Here is a 14,983-nt window from a genome sequence, read left to right as displayed (position 1 = left end):
GGTCTACTGTTACTGGCAATATTGTGATCTTCCAAAGTGGTTTGGCATCATAATTCTTTTAAAAACCATCAATAAGATATGCATACAAACATCAGGATTTGGCAGTCTACTTTGATACTATAAAATTGCCTGTCCTAACTTTTTTTGTTTTTTGACGCAATCCATGACTTTCAAAGTCAAACATTTCAGTCACTGACTGTGACAGATATAGACAACCAATGACAGGTATATTCAAATGGCTTTATTGTCCAAGTCTGAAAATTGAATACACCATAACTGTCTAAAAAATTGTTAAAAAAAAAAAAAGTTACATATGAATACATAGATATATACACAAACAAATGTAGTCACTTGCCATGTTGAGTAACTACATCAAGTCATGAAGTGCTTGGTAGGTGCTCTTAACCACCCATTAAGCAAACAAAAGTAAGAGTAATCATTATCAACAAAACAGAATAAAATATTACTAAGAAAACAGTAGATACCAAGAATCACACCTTAACATACAAAGGCATATACACAACTCTAACAATCCTATCAATTTCATGTCGACTAAGTTTGTTACATGGGCAATAGATGTCTGTAAAACCAGTTATCAGGACATGACATAAAAGTACTATAAAATAAAATGAATTCAAAACAACTTAGGTCTGCAAATTACAAAAGTTAACAGAAAACGTCTAATAAAAAAAAGACTCGAATAACTACCAAAAAAAAAAAAAGGTAAACAGTTTATGGATGGATATTTAATTCTGCTGCATAAACCCCATTAATATAATATTTGGTGGCGATGTAATATTTACACAGCATTTCCTGTAGTTATTCCTAGCATGCAAATTTTACCCCACATCCATTTCTTAATTTTACAACAATAATAATTTACATTTATCTGGAGTTTTCTATAAACACTAGAAATTCGGTAAGTAGTTCTCTGAATTGCAGTAGTAAAAACAATAATCCGCTTGCGTATGTACATATCAGAGAGTACTGATGAGAAACCTAGGAAAACAAGCATATGACTTAACATGGAAAAGCGTGAACCCACAACATGAGTCAAGAAACTATACAATTTTAACGTGTTCAGAAAATTGAATGACTAAATCACCTGCATTGCAGGAAATACCCTACAGTACACTCTACTCAACAACTGGGCTTTGAAAGAGAATGTCAGATGGTGACTGGGATTGGAAAGAATCTGTTGAAGTCCCATGAGTTTGCTGATGTTCTTCTAAAAGATGTGGAAAAGCAAACGCTTTGTCGCACTCAGTGCACTCATATACAACTTGTCCAACATGTGTTTCCTGGTGCTGTCTCAGTTGAGAAAGCAGACTGAAAGATTTATAGCACATATCACATCTGTGGTCACCACTTACTTCACTAAAGGTTTGTAATTCAGGATGTTTCTGTTCATGCCTTGAAAGATCATATGGCGTTCTATATGATTTGTCACAAACTGAGCAGTGGTATTTACGATGTGCATCATGGGTTTTACGGTGGGACAAAAGTGATTGTTCCGTTTTGAAGGAATTGGAGCACAAATCACACTGATAGGGCCGCTCATTGTGTATTTGCTGATGCTGTGTAAGATACTTCTTTTTGGCGAAGCCTTTTCCACAAACCAGACACTTGAAAGGACGGTCAAATTCATGCAACTTTTGGTGCTCCTGTAAACTGATGTTAGAAGGAAATCGTTTGTTACAGGTAGAGCAATTATAAAAGTCTTCACCAACATCAACCTCTTCCTCCTCCTCATTATTAGTGAGTACTTCAGAAGAATTTTCTAAACATCTCTTTTTATCAGTGGTTGACAAGGATGAACATGAAAGATGTTTTTGGTGAACACAATAATGTTGGCGAAAGGCATCACTTCCAAGAAAACTCCTGCCACATTCTGTGCACTCATACTGTGTAGCTGCAGACAAATGGCACTGTTCATGTTTCTCAAGTTGTTGCTTAGTTGAGAATGTCTTATTACAAACATTGCACATGTTTGCATGAACAGAAAGGTGATTTGCCAGCTCTAACACTTGAGAGAAACTCTCAGGACAAATTGGACATCTGTAAATTTTGTCCTGATTTGAATCATCAGTGTTTGATATCTTCACTTCATCATCAATTTGAGATTTGGAAGATTCTTCACCACCATGTGTTTGCAAATGGGTCAGGAAGTGATGACGGTGGCTAAAGCTCATGTGACAACTATTACACTGAAAGGACCGTGTTCCAGATAACTGATGAGTGAGCTGATGTTTTTTAAGGTGAGAACCATGCAAGAAATGCTTGTTACAGTCTTTACACCAGTATGGGCGCTCTTTTGCTGGATTACAGCCATGCTCCGAGAGCTGCTCAGGATCTAGAAATCGCACTTGACAAATTTCACAGCGATATCTGTATTGCTGAACAGTACTTAATGAAGGGCTCATAGATGCTGGTGGAGATGAAGTCTGCTTTGCGGGTGGAATTAAAGGAGGGAGTTCTTCCTCTGCCTCTGTGTGGATTTTCCGGTGTTCTGCTCGGCTTGATTTGCAGGAAAAATTTTCATGGCAAAGATCACAGGGAAAATTTTCATCACGATGAGTGATCATATGTTCTGTCAGCTGTGAAGACCGTGTGAAACTCAAATGACATTTTGTGCATCGATGGGGACGTTTTCTAACATGAGTGTGCTTATGTTTGCGCAATGCAAAGAGTGAAACAAAACCTTTACCACACATTTGACACTGAAACTCAGATTTGTGACTCCGTTGATGCTGCTGCAAATTTACAAGCTGAACAAAGCATTTGCCACATTCTTCACATTCATAGGGCTTTTCACCAAGATGGCATCTCTGATGATCCTCAAGACTTTCTGATGTCAGGAATGTTTTACCACAGACATGACAAGGAAAATAAGGGGCAGAGTCAGAGTCATCATCACTAACATCTTTATCATCTGCATCACTACCATCTGATTCATTGTTGCTCAACTGATGTTCAGTGGTAGCACTTTTAAGGCTATCAAGGCTTTTTGAACTCCCTTTATGTTTAACCCTGCAGTGCTTCATATATGATCTTTTGACAGTGTAAATTTTATTACAGGGATGGCAAGTAAATACTTTAGGAGATACCCTATCAGTTTTCAGAGTAGGCTCAATTGTTTTGAGTGGTTCACTAGCTGAGTGAGACAGCCTTTGATGAGTACTCAAGGATTTAGAAGTCCAAAACCTCAACTCACATGTGTTACAAACAAATGGCCGATTAGGGTCATGACAAGATCTGTGTATGTCCAAATCAGAGGGATAGCGAAAGCTTCTAAAGCAGTCAGGGCAGGTATTCTTAACTGTTTCCTGATGCTGGGTCTTCACATGTCTTTGCAGCACACCTGCTTGATCAAAGGTCTTACCACAAATGTGACAGCGGTGGCTTTTGCCTAATCTACGCTCCTGGTCTTCACGGCCATGAGCCTCAAGATGACTTATAAGCATGAGACCATCTGTAAAACTTTGCTCACATTCAGAGCACTGATATTTGTGAACAACTGCATTTTCTCCTTTGTCCAGACTTCCTTTATCCTGGTCTTTACATGAAAACTTTGTCTGGAGTACCCCAGTTCCTGTTGTGTTGGAGCCTTTATTAAAGACTAGGACTTTATCATTAGGAGTACACTCTAATTCTGATGAAATCAGATCTTTTGTGTTAGGTTCTTTCTTTGTGACTTCCAAATCCTTACATTTTCTCATGTGCTTCTGTTGTACATTCTTGCTCCAAAATCCCTTGTTGCATTTTTGGCAAGAAAGAGGATATATTGTTGTATGAGTGCGCATATGCATACCAAGCCCACTGTTGGTTATAAACCTCAGGTTGCACTGCTCACACTCAAATGGTTTCTCTCTTTCACCATCAGTATTTTCATGCCCATTATTATCATAGATTTGACAGCTGTTCGGCAAGTTCTCAGAATAATTGTCATCTACTGGTTCCTCCTTAATGTGCAAATTACTTGATAACTGCTCATACTCAAGGATACCTGACTGCTGTAGTCCATCAGATCTATGTTTTGTTAAAATATGCTGCTGAAGCTGGGAGAACAACAAAAAGCGGTCATTACAGTTGACACAGGAAAATGCCTTGACCTTTGAAGGGCTGGAAATACTGCTTACACTTACAGGGCAGTCAGTGGACTTTAAGGTGATGATACAGTTGTTCTGATGTATCTCAAGAGCTTCCTGAGTAAACAATCCGCCACATCTGTCACAAAGCACTTTAGGACCTTCTCTTTTCCCACTGCATTTAGTCAAGTGCCGTTTTAAATAGTCTCTTCTGATGAAACGCTCATCACAACAGGCACATCCAAATGGCTTTTCCCCTGTATGAAGGCGAGTATGCAATTTTAATTGTGTTTGGGTTTTAAAGCGTCGAGGGCAGTATTCACATTGGAACTTCCATTTATTGGAGTAGTGCCCCTCTATACGTTGCATGAGTTTGGATGTTTCTCTGCAAGACTGCACTGAAGTATTTGACTTGGTTGGCATCTGCACTGGTTCTAGGCACTCTGCTGAGGACATCTTGCAGTTCACCCTGACGTTGTGTCTCCTCAGACTGTCCTTAGAGGTAAAACCAGTACCACATCTTTTACAGGAAAATGGTTTGAAAGTAGAATGTAGCATGGAAATGTGTCTTGTTAAGTTGCTGTTTGTAGAAAACTTCTTTGAACAAGTACTGCATTCAAACACATCACTTTGCGGCTGTCTCTTGGCTTGAGAGCCAACATGGTCAAGAGTAATCTGTTCAGGATGCACCTCAAGTTGTTGCTTTTTGCCTCTGCATCGTGTCTGGTGATGTTTCAGATGATCATATCGAGAAAAACAATTTTCACATGTTTTACAACGATATGGCTTGACTTCTGTGTGGGTAAGAATGTGCCGTCTGAGATATCTAGGTTTTGTAAAGGTTTTTGTGCAAAAATTGCACTTCAACTGCTCACCATTTTCTCCTATGATTACTGTGCATTCCTTTAGACTGGCTGCACTATCTGGCATGACTCTGGTTTCTTCAGATTCATTCAGTTGTTTTGCTTCATGTTGCCTCAACACACCATCACATAAAACCTCATGCTGTTGACAGGAGTTCTGATTGCCATATTTCTGACCACAATGCTTACATGCAAACTGTTTTTTTCCCAAGTGAGATTGAAGATGTCTTAGTAAGTAAGATCTGTACTGGAAACGTTTGGAACAATGTGGGCATTGCTCCTTAAGACTGTCCTTGATATTTGTCCCCATTTCTTTTGATATTCTGCATGTTCTGTTTGTAACAACCAAATTGTTATCTTTGCATTCACTCTTGTGTGCATTTCCAGATTTTTCACTTTTGAAAGTCACAGAAGTGGATTCCTTGGCATTGCAGCGTTTCCGATGTCCATAGATCTTATTCTTTTTGTAATATTTCCCACATTTTAAACATGGTACAAGGTTGTTAGCCAAGTGAGCTTTTTCGTGCATTTTCAAATTACCTGACATGGTAAATATGTGTGGGCAGTATGAGCAAGTAAATTTTTTTGGAACTTTTTCTGACTTTGATGCTGCTTTTACTTCACATTTCTCTTGTGTTTGAGCTGTGGTTGATGAAGAGAGAGGTTTTTCTTGCAATCCCTTGCATTTCACTTGATGAATTTGGAGGGGTTCCTTCCGGTGAAAATGCATTCCACAAGTCTTGCAGGGAAAAGGTTTTTCACCGGTGTGCAGACGGATATGCCGAATCAGTGCAGTTCGACTTGTGAAATTATGCTTACAAACTGGACATTTCGAAACAGAAGGTTTTGGAAGGTGAGTTAAACAGTGCTCACTCAGTGTTTTGGAATCAACAAATGACTTTTGGCATATCCCACAGTGAAAGGACTCCTTAAATTCTTTAACTTTTTCATCTGTAGACTTTTTAGATGGAGTTTCAGCAGGCAGAGATGATTTCAGCATGGCTTCTTTCTTTGCATGGCTTGCAACATGTCGAAGCAAGAACACAGGAAACTTGAATTGCATTGGGCAATCAGGGCACTGAAGCATACCCTTTTTTATGTGGGATTGTCTGTGTTTCAACAAATCTCCAATAGTGGGCACAATTTTTTTGCAGACAGAACACTGTATCCTTCGCTTGTGAACATTTTTGTGAGCTATTAAGTGTCCACGCCTTCCAAAGTTTTTACCACAATCCAAACAGTGGAACGGTTTCTTTCCCCCATGTAGCCGCAGATGATCCTTCAATGAGTCACTTGAACTGAAGCATTTATCACAGAAACTGCAAAGGAATGGGTGACTAGTGGCCATGTCAGAAGGCTTTTGGCTTGAACACTCTGGGCTTTGAGGTCTCTCATTATTAGAGTCTGATCCTTTCACATCAGTAGGGCTGTCATGTTTGCCCACTGGTACTGTAGAACACTGAAGCAGTGAGTGTTTCTTCATGTGTCTATAGACTCCAGATTTATGTGCAAATGAAGCTGGGCACACTTTACATTTATAAGATGGCAAATTCTCTGTTGGCAGCACTTGCTTTTCCTCTTTCTCTTCTTTGATATTTTCCTTGACCAGTTTCTTTTTGTTTGTCTTCCTCTGTAATTTATATTGCTGAAAGCAAGTGTTTTTAATGTGTCTATTCCGATTAGAAGCAAGGGAAAAGGTTTCATTGCATAAGGGGCATTTATACCGGTTTCCCACTTTTCCTTTCCCTATATGCATATATTCTTTCAAACACCGCTGTCGCATGTGACGGGTTCGGTTGTAGGAGTACCTAAAAATCTGTGGACAGGTGGGGCAAGCAAATCTACCTGTAATAGATGGTTCAGAAGTGTATTGCTTTGTGATGTTTCCAGAACATAGCTCCTTTTTATGTTTGTCAAGATTCCAGGAATATTTAAAAATCTTCTTACACTTATTACACTTAAAAGGCTTTGCACCTGTGTGCGATCTAAGGTGTACTTTCAGTTGTGCTCTGAGTTTGAACCGTTTTCCACAAACAGGACAATTTATTTTTTGTGGAGATGGCTTCTTGTTTATGTCCACAAGTTTCACAAAACAATCGTGAAGCCCAATCTGACAACCATCAACTCCAAATGTAAACATTGGTTTAGCTGGATTTTTTGTGTCTGTTTCTGAACATTTTTTTCTCTGTTCATTGGGTTCTAGTATCAAAGGAGTGCATTTGACTTTTCGTTTGTGAGCAATAAGTTTTTTTGCATGAGGAAAGTATAAGCCACAACAATCACACCTATGCTGTGTTACAATCCTATGCCTTTGCTCATGATCTTGATGATAAGACATTTTAACGAATGGTTTTTGGCAGTACTTACATAGGTATTTTGCATTAAGCTTCTCGGTCAATTGCTTAGTAGTTGACAATATTGTATCAGACAGCTGCTTATCTTTTGGCCCAATTTGCTCACACAAATGTTGTGCTGCCAACGATCCATTAGAAAAATAGGCTCCACAGGTGAGGCAATACTGAAATGTATGCTTAGAGTGTTTGCAGTGGTGGTGCTCAATAAGTTCATCTAAATTCTGTGTGTTCTTCTGGCATACAGAACAAAGATACATGTTTCCATCTTTAACATTACGCTTAGTTGTCTTCACAAGGACAACAGGCTGTAGTTTTCTCATTAACTTCTTGGATGACAACAAGGAAGCACTCTTTTTAATTCTGGTGATTTGGTCTTCTCTAGAGTCATTTTGCTGTCCAGGTTCCTGAGACACAGAAGTGCTACTGTAAGTACTTGGTATAGGGGGTTCCTGCAGACCATCATCTGCTGCCTCTTTTATCTGACCTCTGGGTACACATTCAAGTGTAGCACTTAAAAGAACTGGGGGTAGTGTTTGATTAACCTCACAATTCTGGGATTGATGAATCATACTTCCAGACGACGAAAAGTTTGCAGCATTTTGGTCTAATTTTGCCTGGTCCAGACTGCTCAAACCAAAACATGACTGTAAGAATTCAAAACTGCTGTGTTCAACCTCTTGACTGCTCTTTGTCCTGTTGTACTCTGGCTCATTATCATGAGCAGTGTTTTTAACATCATACTTTAATTCATATTCTGGAGTATTATTTTTGATCTCACAAGTGTTGTTTATCCCTTTTGAGTGGCAATCATTTTGTACACCTGTATTTCCAGTGCTAATTGCATACTTCTCATTACCTTCTATACTCCGCTTTGTGCCATTTAAATCCAAGGCACACACAGAACTTATCTGAGTAGTTGTAGTGTCTTTGCAATTCTTACTTCTTTCAGCAACACCACAGTCTGTGTTCCGGATAAGAAATCCTCCTTTCATTTGTTCCTCGGTTTTCAAAGGGCATCCGTTTTCACTTTCTGTGGTAAGACTGGAGCACTGATATTCAAGATTTAAGAAGGACCTTTCTTCCTGATTATCACCTTCTATCACATTGTCAAAACTGCCACTACGTCTTTCATCCTCTGTCTCAGGAGATGCTCTACAGACATAATCTTGATTTTCTGTGTTTTTGTCACTTGCTGCACATGTATTATGTCTTCCAGCATGACAATTTTTCTCCAAATCATTTTCATCCCTAGAACTCCCTGTATTCTGACACTCAGAAGACTGGTCAGGGTTTTTTTCCAAGTTGTTCAAAATGCGGCCGAAATCTGCTTCAGAACAGCTGCTAACATCTGAGTAATCCTCAAGACTAGTCACGGTCAACAATGCAGGATCTAGTGCTGTCCCGTACAAAGGTTTATCAAACACAGGTGGATCAATTTTTGAAAAAGCCATTTGTTCTGGTGTAATACACCTTGGCTGATCTCTCACAGAGCAAACATGGTTTTCCCCATCATGCGTTGTTTCATTATTTGTGTCTTGCACAGAATTTGCCACTGAATTCACACAGTTCAATTCTGATGTGGGAATTTCTACAGAATCCATCATACTTGAAAGGTCATCTCCTTCTTGAGTGCACTGATCGATGTGTCCAAAGCGCTCCTTTGACTTGCTCAAAAACCTTCAGTCAGATAGTTTTTGAATTCTGTCCATGAGTCATTGTGTTGCATCTTCAGTCAGGAGATACTCTGCAAAACAATTTACATATATTATTAAACTACTATGTGTTACTGATTAAAAAAAAAAAAAAAAAGTACCAAATGAGTACTCACTGAACTTCATCCACAGCACATCAGTGGAACGGATGCAACTCACCACTACAAAGAACTGCACAAAGGAAAAATAAATCCAACTAAGTATAATAAATCTAAAAACAGAGGCATCCAAGAGACTTGGATAACACGTGCTGTGGTCTGTATACACCATTTACATTTTCTACTTTGTATAGTTCTTAAAACTGCAAGATTTTCAGAAATGAAATACATTTCTCTTTTGCACATACCTCAGCCATAAGTTAAAGCATTTTAAAATCTAGTTACCCCCAAAAGTGAAAAGGGAGAAAGTTACATTAAGGATTTCATTCCAATTCCACTGAAGATGATGTTGTGTCATGCAGATCGAGACATGAGACATGCATTATATATAAATTACTACTACTACAAGTTCACCATACCTTAAAAATAGATAAATTTATAGATTCTACGAAAACTTTTGATTGAATAAACAAAGTGTCTGACCTAGGGGACATACACACAGTTGACAGAAATATAAGCTCCTTAGCAGAAGCAGAGCTCCAAAGTCTGCTAAATTGCCCAAGTTCTATGGCCTTTGGTGCTGGTTTTAAGCTACTAAAGAGCTCTTTTTACTATTATAATGTGGTTGTGTAACCATATAATGCTTAATGCTTGTTGGTCGTTGCAATCCGGAGCTATCGGACTTCACAAGTGCAGTTCTCACAGGCTCTCCACAAAAGAACACGATCACGTGACTAGTGTGCTCTCTATACATTTTAACTCTATAGGATGTGCAGACTGGAATCTCTGGTGTTCAAACAGTGCAACTACAATACATAATTAAAAGAATGCTTATGTCTACTATGTGAATCTCACATTTCCATAGCACATTTCTGCATCACAGTGCATCGTTTCATGATGTATTGTTACACCCCTACTAAACAGTATTAAACTGATGCAGACACAGATAGCATGCCTGCTACCACAACACAGCAAACATTCAGTTTATGCTCATTAAATCAGTCCTGCTCCACAATCCCAACTCACACAATACTTTGAACAAATGTTGTGACAAAAACAGAGCAAACTATAAAAACACTGCTTGCTGTGCTAATTTTCTGTGATATTTTGCAGCAAAAATCAAAAAGAAAAAAAGACTGGCTTGTATATTCTGTGGTGTGAATAAGAGGCAAACCAGAATTAAAACTTGATTGTTTAACTTAGATTGTTAGATTGATATAACATAGGGATGTGCGCCAACTAGCTAAATCTTTTGCCTTCCTATTCTAAAACCATTCTATAAATGTCATACTGATTTTCATAACTCAACACTACATATCTTTGGTCCACCTGCTTAAAGCCACCATGATTTTAACTTTTCATAAATATTGTTGCCTTGCATTCAGGTTGGCTCTGTGGTTTGTGGCCTTCCATGCAAGACATCAAGATTACATTGGCATCCGACAGATGGTGGCTGTCCAGGATGCCCAATTTTTCACACCTGCACTATAACTTCATAATATGTCTATAGATGTAATGTTAAACTTTTTCAAATTAGATCAAAAGGATATTAGGAAGTATTTTCTGATAGCTCCAGTGCACTGACATATGCACGGCATTTTCAAGATACTACACTGCATGACCTTATTTGCCTAAGCTGGTACTCCCTTTATTTTTTCTCCTTTCCATCAACATTTTCTACACTTTCGCTGGATTTCCAGAAACCAAAATGTTGTAAAAGTCCAAACTGCACTTTGTTGTCAACCACTGCTAATCATTTACAGAGCTTGCACTCATGAAGACATTGTCCAAATCTCTTTATTAAAAAACAAAAAATGAATAAATAAATAAATAAATTACCATAGGCATATGTGCCTTAGCCTTGGCAGCGATCAAATCATGCCTAACTGGCAGATTTGGATCCTGGCTCAGAGCTAAATCTGACCCAGGCTCCCCAAATTAATCAGCCTTCTGTACAAAAAGCAGTGCAAGTTATGCTCTGTAGAGGAATGAAAAACAGACATGGTTCACCTGTAAGCACTGATATAAACAGTTTAACTCTTGAAGCTTGCGTTACTCAACATAGCCTTCCTCATATTTAAAGCTCAGTGGCCAGTCATCCTTCCTGTCCCTTATCAGATAAATGTAAACATTTTTGCCAGGGTTTTTTCAGGCTGATGATGACCTACCATTTGAGTCACAACATTCAACTTAATCAGTCTCTGTAGCACCTGGGGGGGATTCTGGTTATGCCACTGCTCACTTGCATGCACCTATTTTAGAGGTGCAATAGTACCTATACTGATGGGTACCCTGAGGACGGTTGTGGTTTGAGCAGGTGCTGATAGTGCAGCTGAGCCCATGTCTTTAAATGCATTTTTCTGTGACAACAGGATTTGCTATACCACAATGAAAGGACAGCTTCCATTAGAAATTCAGGCAAGCCCCAGCTCACCCTTGCCCTAGCTCTGTGGTTTCAAGAAGCACTACACACAGAGGTATGATGCCCGAGTGCTGAGTGTGGACATATTGATGACTCCATAGAGAAACATTACAAAATCACATCATGTGTGGCATACACAGGCTTTTCGGCTGCTAGCACTGGAGCAGTTGTTCTAATTTGCAGTTGCTGACTCCTCTGTTAAAGAGCTAACAGAAACCTAATTTCTGGTAGTGGAGCATCTGAGCCAAGATATGGGACAACTAACCACACCCAACAAAGAGTCTGGTTTCTGCTCTATGGTGAGTGTGGTTAGCACTGTTAAAAGTATATGGATCAGGCCAAAGGAAGCTGCTTCGAGTGCCAGTGTCCCTATTCGGCTTTCTGCCAAAGAATGGATTCAATTATAATTTACATTCTTGCTCAAAAGAGGGAGGATGACATGGTGAAGCATTTCAAAGTCATTTGATGACCAATGGCAACAGGATACTGCTGTATCAGGTCATCTGGCTCCTGTGTGCTTCCAACAAAGTTCCAAAAAAATGCTCTCATTGTAGCCATCAGGTTCAAAGGGAACTCAGAAAAGATACATATAATAACCCCAAATGCTTCTTTTTCAGGCTGGGGAGCTGTTGGGTGCCACAGGGTTACCGGGGGCATGTAGTACCCCAGTATAAGGTCAGAGCACATCAAAGCACATCAACCAGCATAATTTGAAATCTGGTCTTCAAGTACTTCTTGACAGTTTTCAAACACTGCCACCTTCTGTACCATTCAGACAGCATTGTAACAGTCATTTATAACAACCACCAGGGCAGCACAAGGTTTAGTGAATCTTTGCCTTGAACAGACATTCCTCAGATGGAGCTGCCCACAAGTTGCTTGATGGAGCAATTCGTCTGCTGGGGCTCTGCAATGGTGCTGCACACACATCCAGGGGAGTGGGATTTCCACAGCAGAGGTGATAACCCAGCGCTGGGAAAGGATTGGCCAGGCACAGGTGGACCTCTTTGCCTGTGCCCAGTCAAGCTGGTTGTGGCAGCTGTTGTTCTCTTTGGTAGAGCTGGACAGCCCTCTGGGACAGGATGATCTGTTTCTCAACTGGCCTCACCTCCTGTTATATACTCTTCTGGCCTCCTAGTGCTGATTCTTCCCAGTATGTGTAGGATTCAGTAACTATGGCACAGAGTCATACTTATGGCCTCGAGATAGAGGGCAAGAACTGGTTTACCGGCTGCTTTTGTTGCTTATTGAAACACTCTGGCAGCTTCCTTTATGAGTTGGTCTGCTGTCCTAGATGAATAACAAAATTTTGCATATTCAACCTGGTCACTTATGTCTATGGATCTGGCCCATCAGACTGAATCATCAACCGAGCACGCTGATTTAGGAAACACTTCTGAAGTGCTCCTAGTACAAATGCTATATATACCCTTAGTAAATGGTATTCACCTTATAGGCTCAACCATGTGTAAGGCTGTCATCAGGTAACTCATCGGGGACTTGAATAAATGTACTGCCTCAAAGTTTCCAAGCATTAAATTGCTGTGTGCAGGAAATGGGAGAAAAAAAATCCAAAAATCCATTCATTCATCATGGCGGTGCAGGCAGAGACTAGTGAAGATTGCAAATTTTGAGAACACGTCATGCTCAAAACAGATAAAGCTGTCTTCAGCCTCTGTAAAATGGAGCTAGTTTTTCACACAACATCCATGTTGCAGCATTTAAAGAGGAAACATCCGTTCATAGAATCAGAGGCATCAGTCTCTGGTATTTGGAGGTAAGCATTTTGTTGGGGTAAGCATTTTGCTAGTTGGGCTAAAACTTTATAAGAGACCTGTGGCAGGTGGGGATATGGTTTAGAGGGAGTCTGCAGAGGGAGTGTGTGGGAATGAGTAAATTAATGTGGCACACCTGCCTCTCATTTGTAGATGCATATTTAACATGATGGTCTTCTTTCTTTTCTCTCTCAGTGAGCAGGGCCGAAGCATGTGGATGTGTGTGTAGGTGACACAGGAACTGAGCGTTCCAAGCCCCTGGAAAGCTGCCAAGTTTCTGTTTTATTTTTGTTTTTTGTTTTTTTTTTAGAATTTTTATGTGGTTTGGAACATCATTGGCGCGTCCATGTCATTAGAGGAGGAGGATCGTCCGTTCAAATACGACCCAGCGATTCCTGCAAATGCTGGCTGCGACTGAACCCTGCCCAACCCTGCTCACTGCCCTGGAGCAGTTCGTCCACCAGCTGCCAGCCGGAACATTGGAATCAGACTCGCCGACCAACTCACCAAGGACCACGTCTGCATGCGCAGATTCAGACCATATGGGTCCTCCTAACCACCAAACTAAAACAGGGACGGCACTAACTTTTCCCCGATTATACAGAGTAAGCCAGGACATTCAAACCGGACCCAGATGTCAGTAATGAAAAGCCATAGGGAACTGCTTTTCTGCACAGCTCATTATAACTCAGTGGCAAGGCACCTTGGGGTAGAGAAAACACTAGCCTTGCTAATGGCTTGTTTTTACTAGCCAGGCATTCATGGTTATGTTCATTGGCGGTGTGTGTCTTTCTGTGAATGTCAGCTGGTGAATCCGTCGGCTATCCCAAATGCACTGTTGCGACCTCTCCCTCTTATAGAGATCCCCTTTGAGAGAATTGGCAAGGATTTCATGGACCATTAGACTGGTCAGCACAGGATATGGCGCCGTAAAAAAGTCTGGTAGACTATGTTACATATCCCGAAACCGTGTACGTAGCAGAGGAACTGTTTCGAGGAATCTCCTGAGTTCAGATCCCAAAAGAGATCCTGACTGACCAAGGCACATCATTTGTGTCATGTACACTACACAAACTTTATGAATTATGATAGATTAAAGCAATCCACACCAGTGTTTAACATTCCCAAATGGACGGGTTAGTGGAGAACTTTAATCAAACACCTAAGAACATGATTTATAAGTCCGTGCATGAACATAGCTGAAATTGGGACAAATGGTTGGAAGCCCTATTATTTAGCTTCCATGAGGTTCTCCAGGACTCCACAGGGTTTTCCCCTTGTGGGTTGGATGTGATCAAAGACAACTGGGAAGATGGTCCAAAACCCAGTAATAATAATAATAATAATAAGAAGAAGAAATTTTATTTATAATGCGCCTTTCTTACACTTAAGGCGCTACAACAGCATAAAACAACAATAAAAGAAACACAACACCATAATAGCAATCACAATAACAACAATGACAACAACTGTAAGATTATAACTTGAAAGCCTCACTAAAGAGATATGTTTTGAGTAATTTCTTAAAACAATCAAAAGATGGAGCATTCCTAATAGGAATGACCTCCCACCCATAGTTTTGAGTTTACAACGAGGCTGGTACAGAGTAAGAGAACCAGCAGAGCAAAGAGACTGAGATGGTGTGGACACTGAGACCAAATTACAAATATA

At 40.0% G+C, this 14,983-nt stretch overlaps 1 protein-coding gene across 2 annotated transcripts in view; it reads right to left on the bottom strand.

The window, feature by feature from the left end:
- Positions 1–226: 226 nt before the first annotated feature.
- The window catches only part of znf1035 (zinc finger protein 1035), a 29,228-nt gene continuing 14,471 nt past the window's right edge, over positions 227–14,983 (bottom strand). For both annotated transcript variants that reach the window (XM_026913696.3, XM_026913697.3), the window contains 2 exons: positions 9,134–9,188; positions 227–9,049 (listed from right to left, as the gene is read on the bottom strand). In XM_026913696.3, coding sequence (XP_026769497.3) covers positions 1,137–8,909 — 7,773 coding nt within the window. In that variant the 5' untranslated portion in view covers positions 8,910–9,049; positions 9,134–9,188 and the 3' untranslated portion in view covers positions 227–1,136. The remainder of the gene's footprint in view (positions 9,050–9,133; positions 9,189–14,983) is intronic.

Source organism: Pangasianodon hypophthalmus, chromosome 1 (genome assembly GCF_027358585.1).
Source record: "Pangasianodon hypophthalmus isolate fPanHyp1 chromosome 1, fPanHyp1.pri, whole genome shotgun sequence".
In the NCBI taxonomy this organism is placed as follows: domain Eukaryota; kingdom Metazoa; phylum Chordata; class Actinopteri; order Siluriformes; family Pangasiidae; genus Pangasianodon; species Pangasianodon hypophthalmus.
Note: the sequence above shows the minus strand (reverse complement) of the source record. Positions and strands in the feature narration are given on the sequence as shown.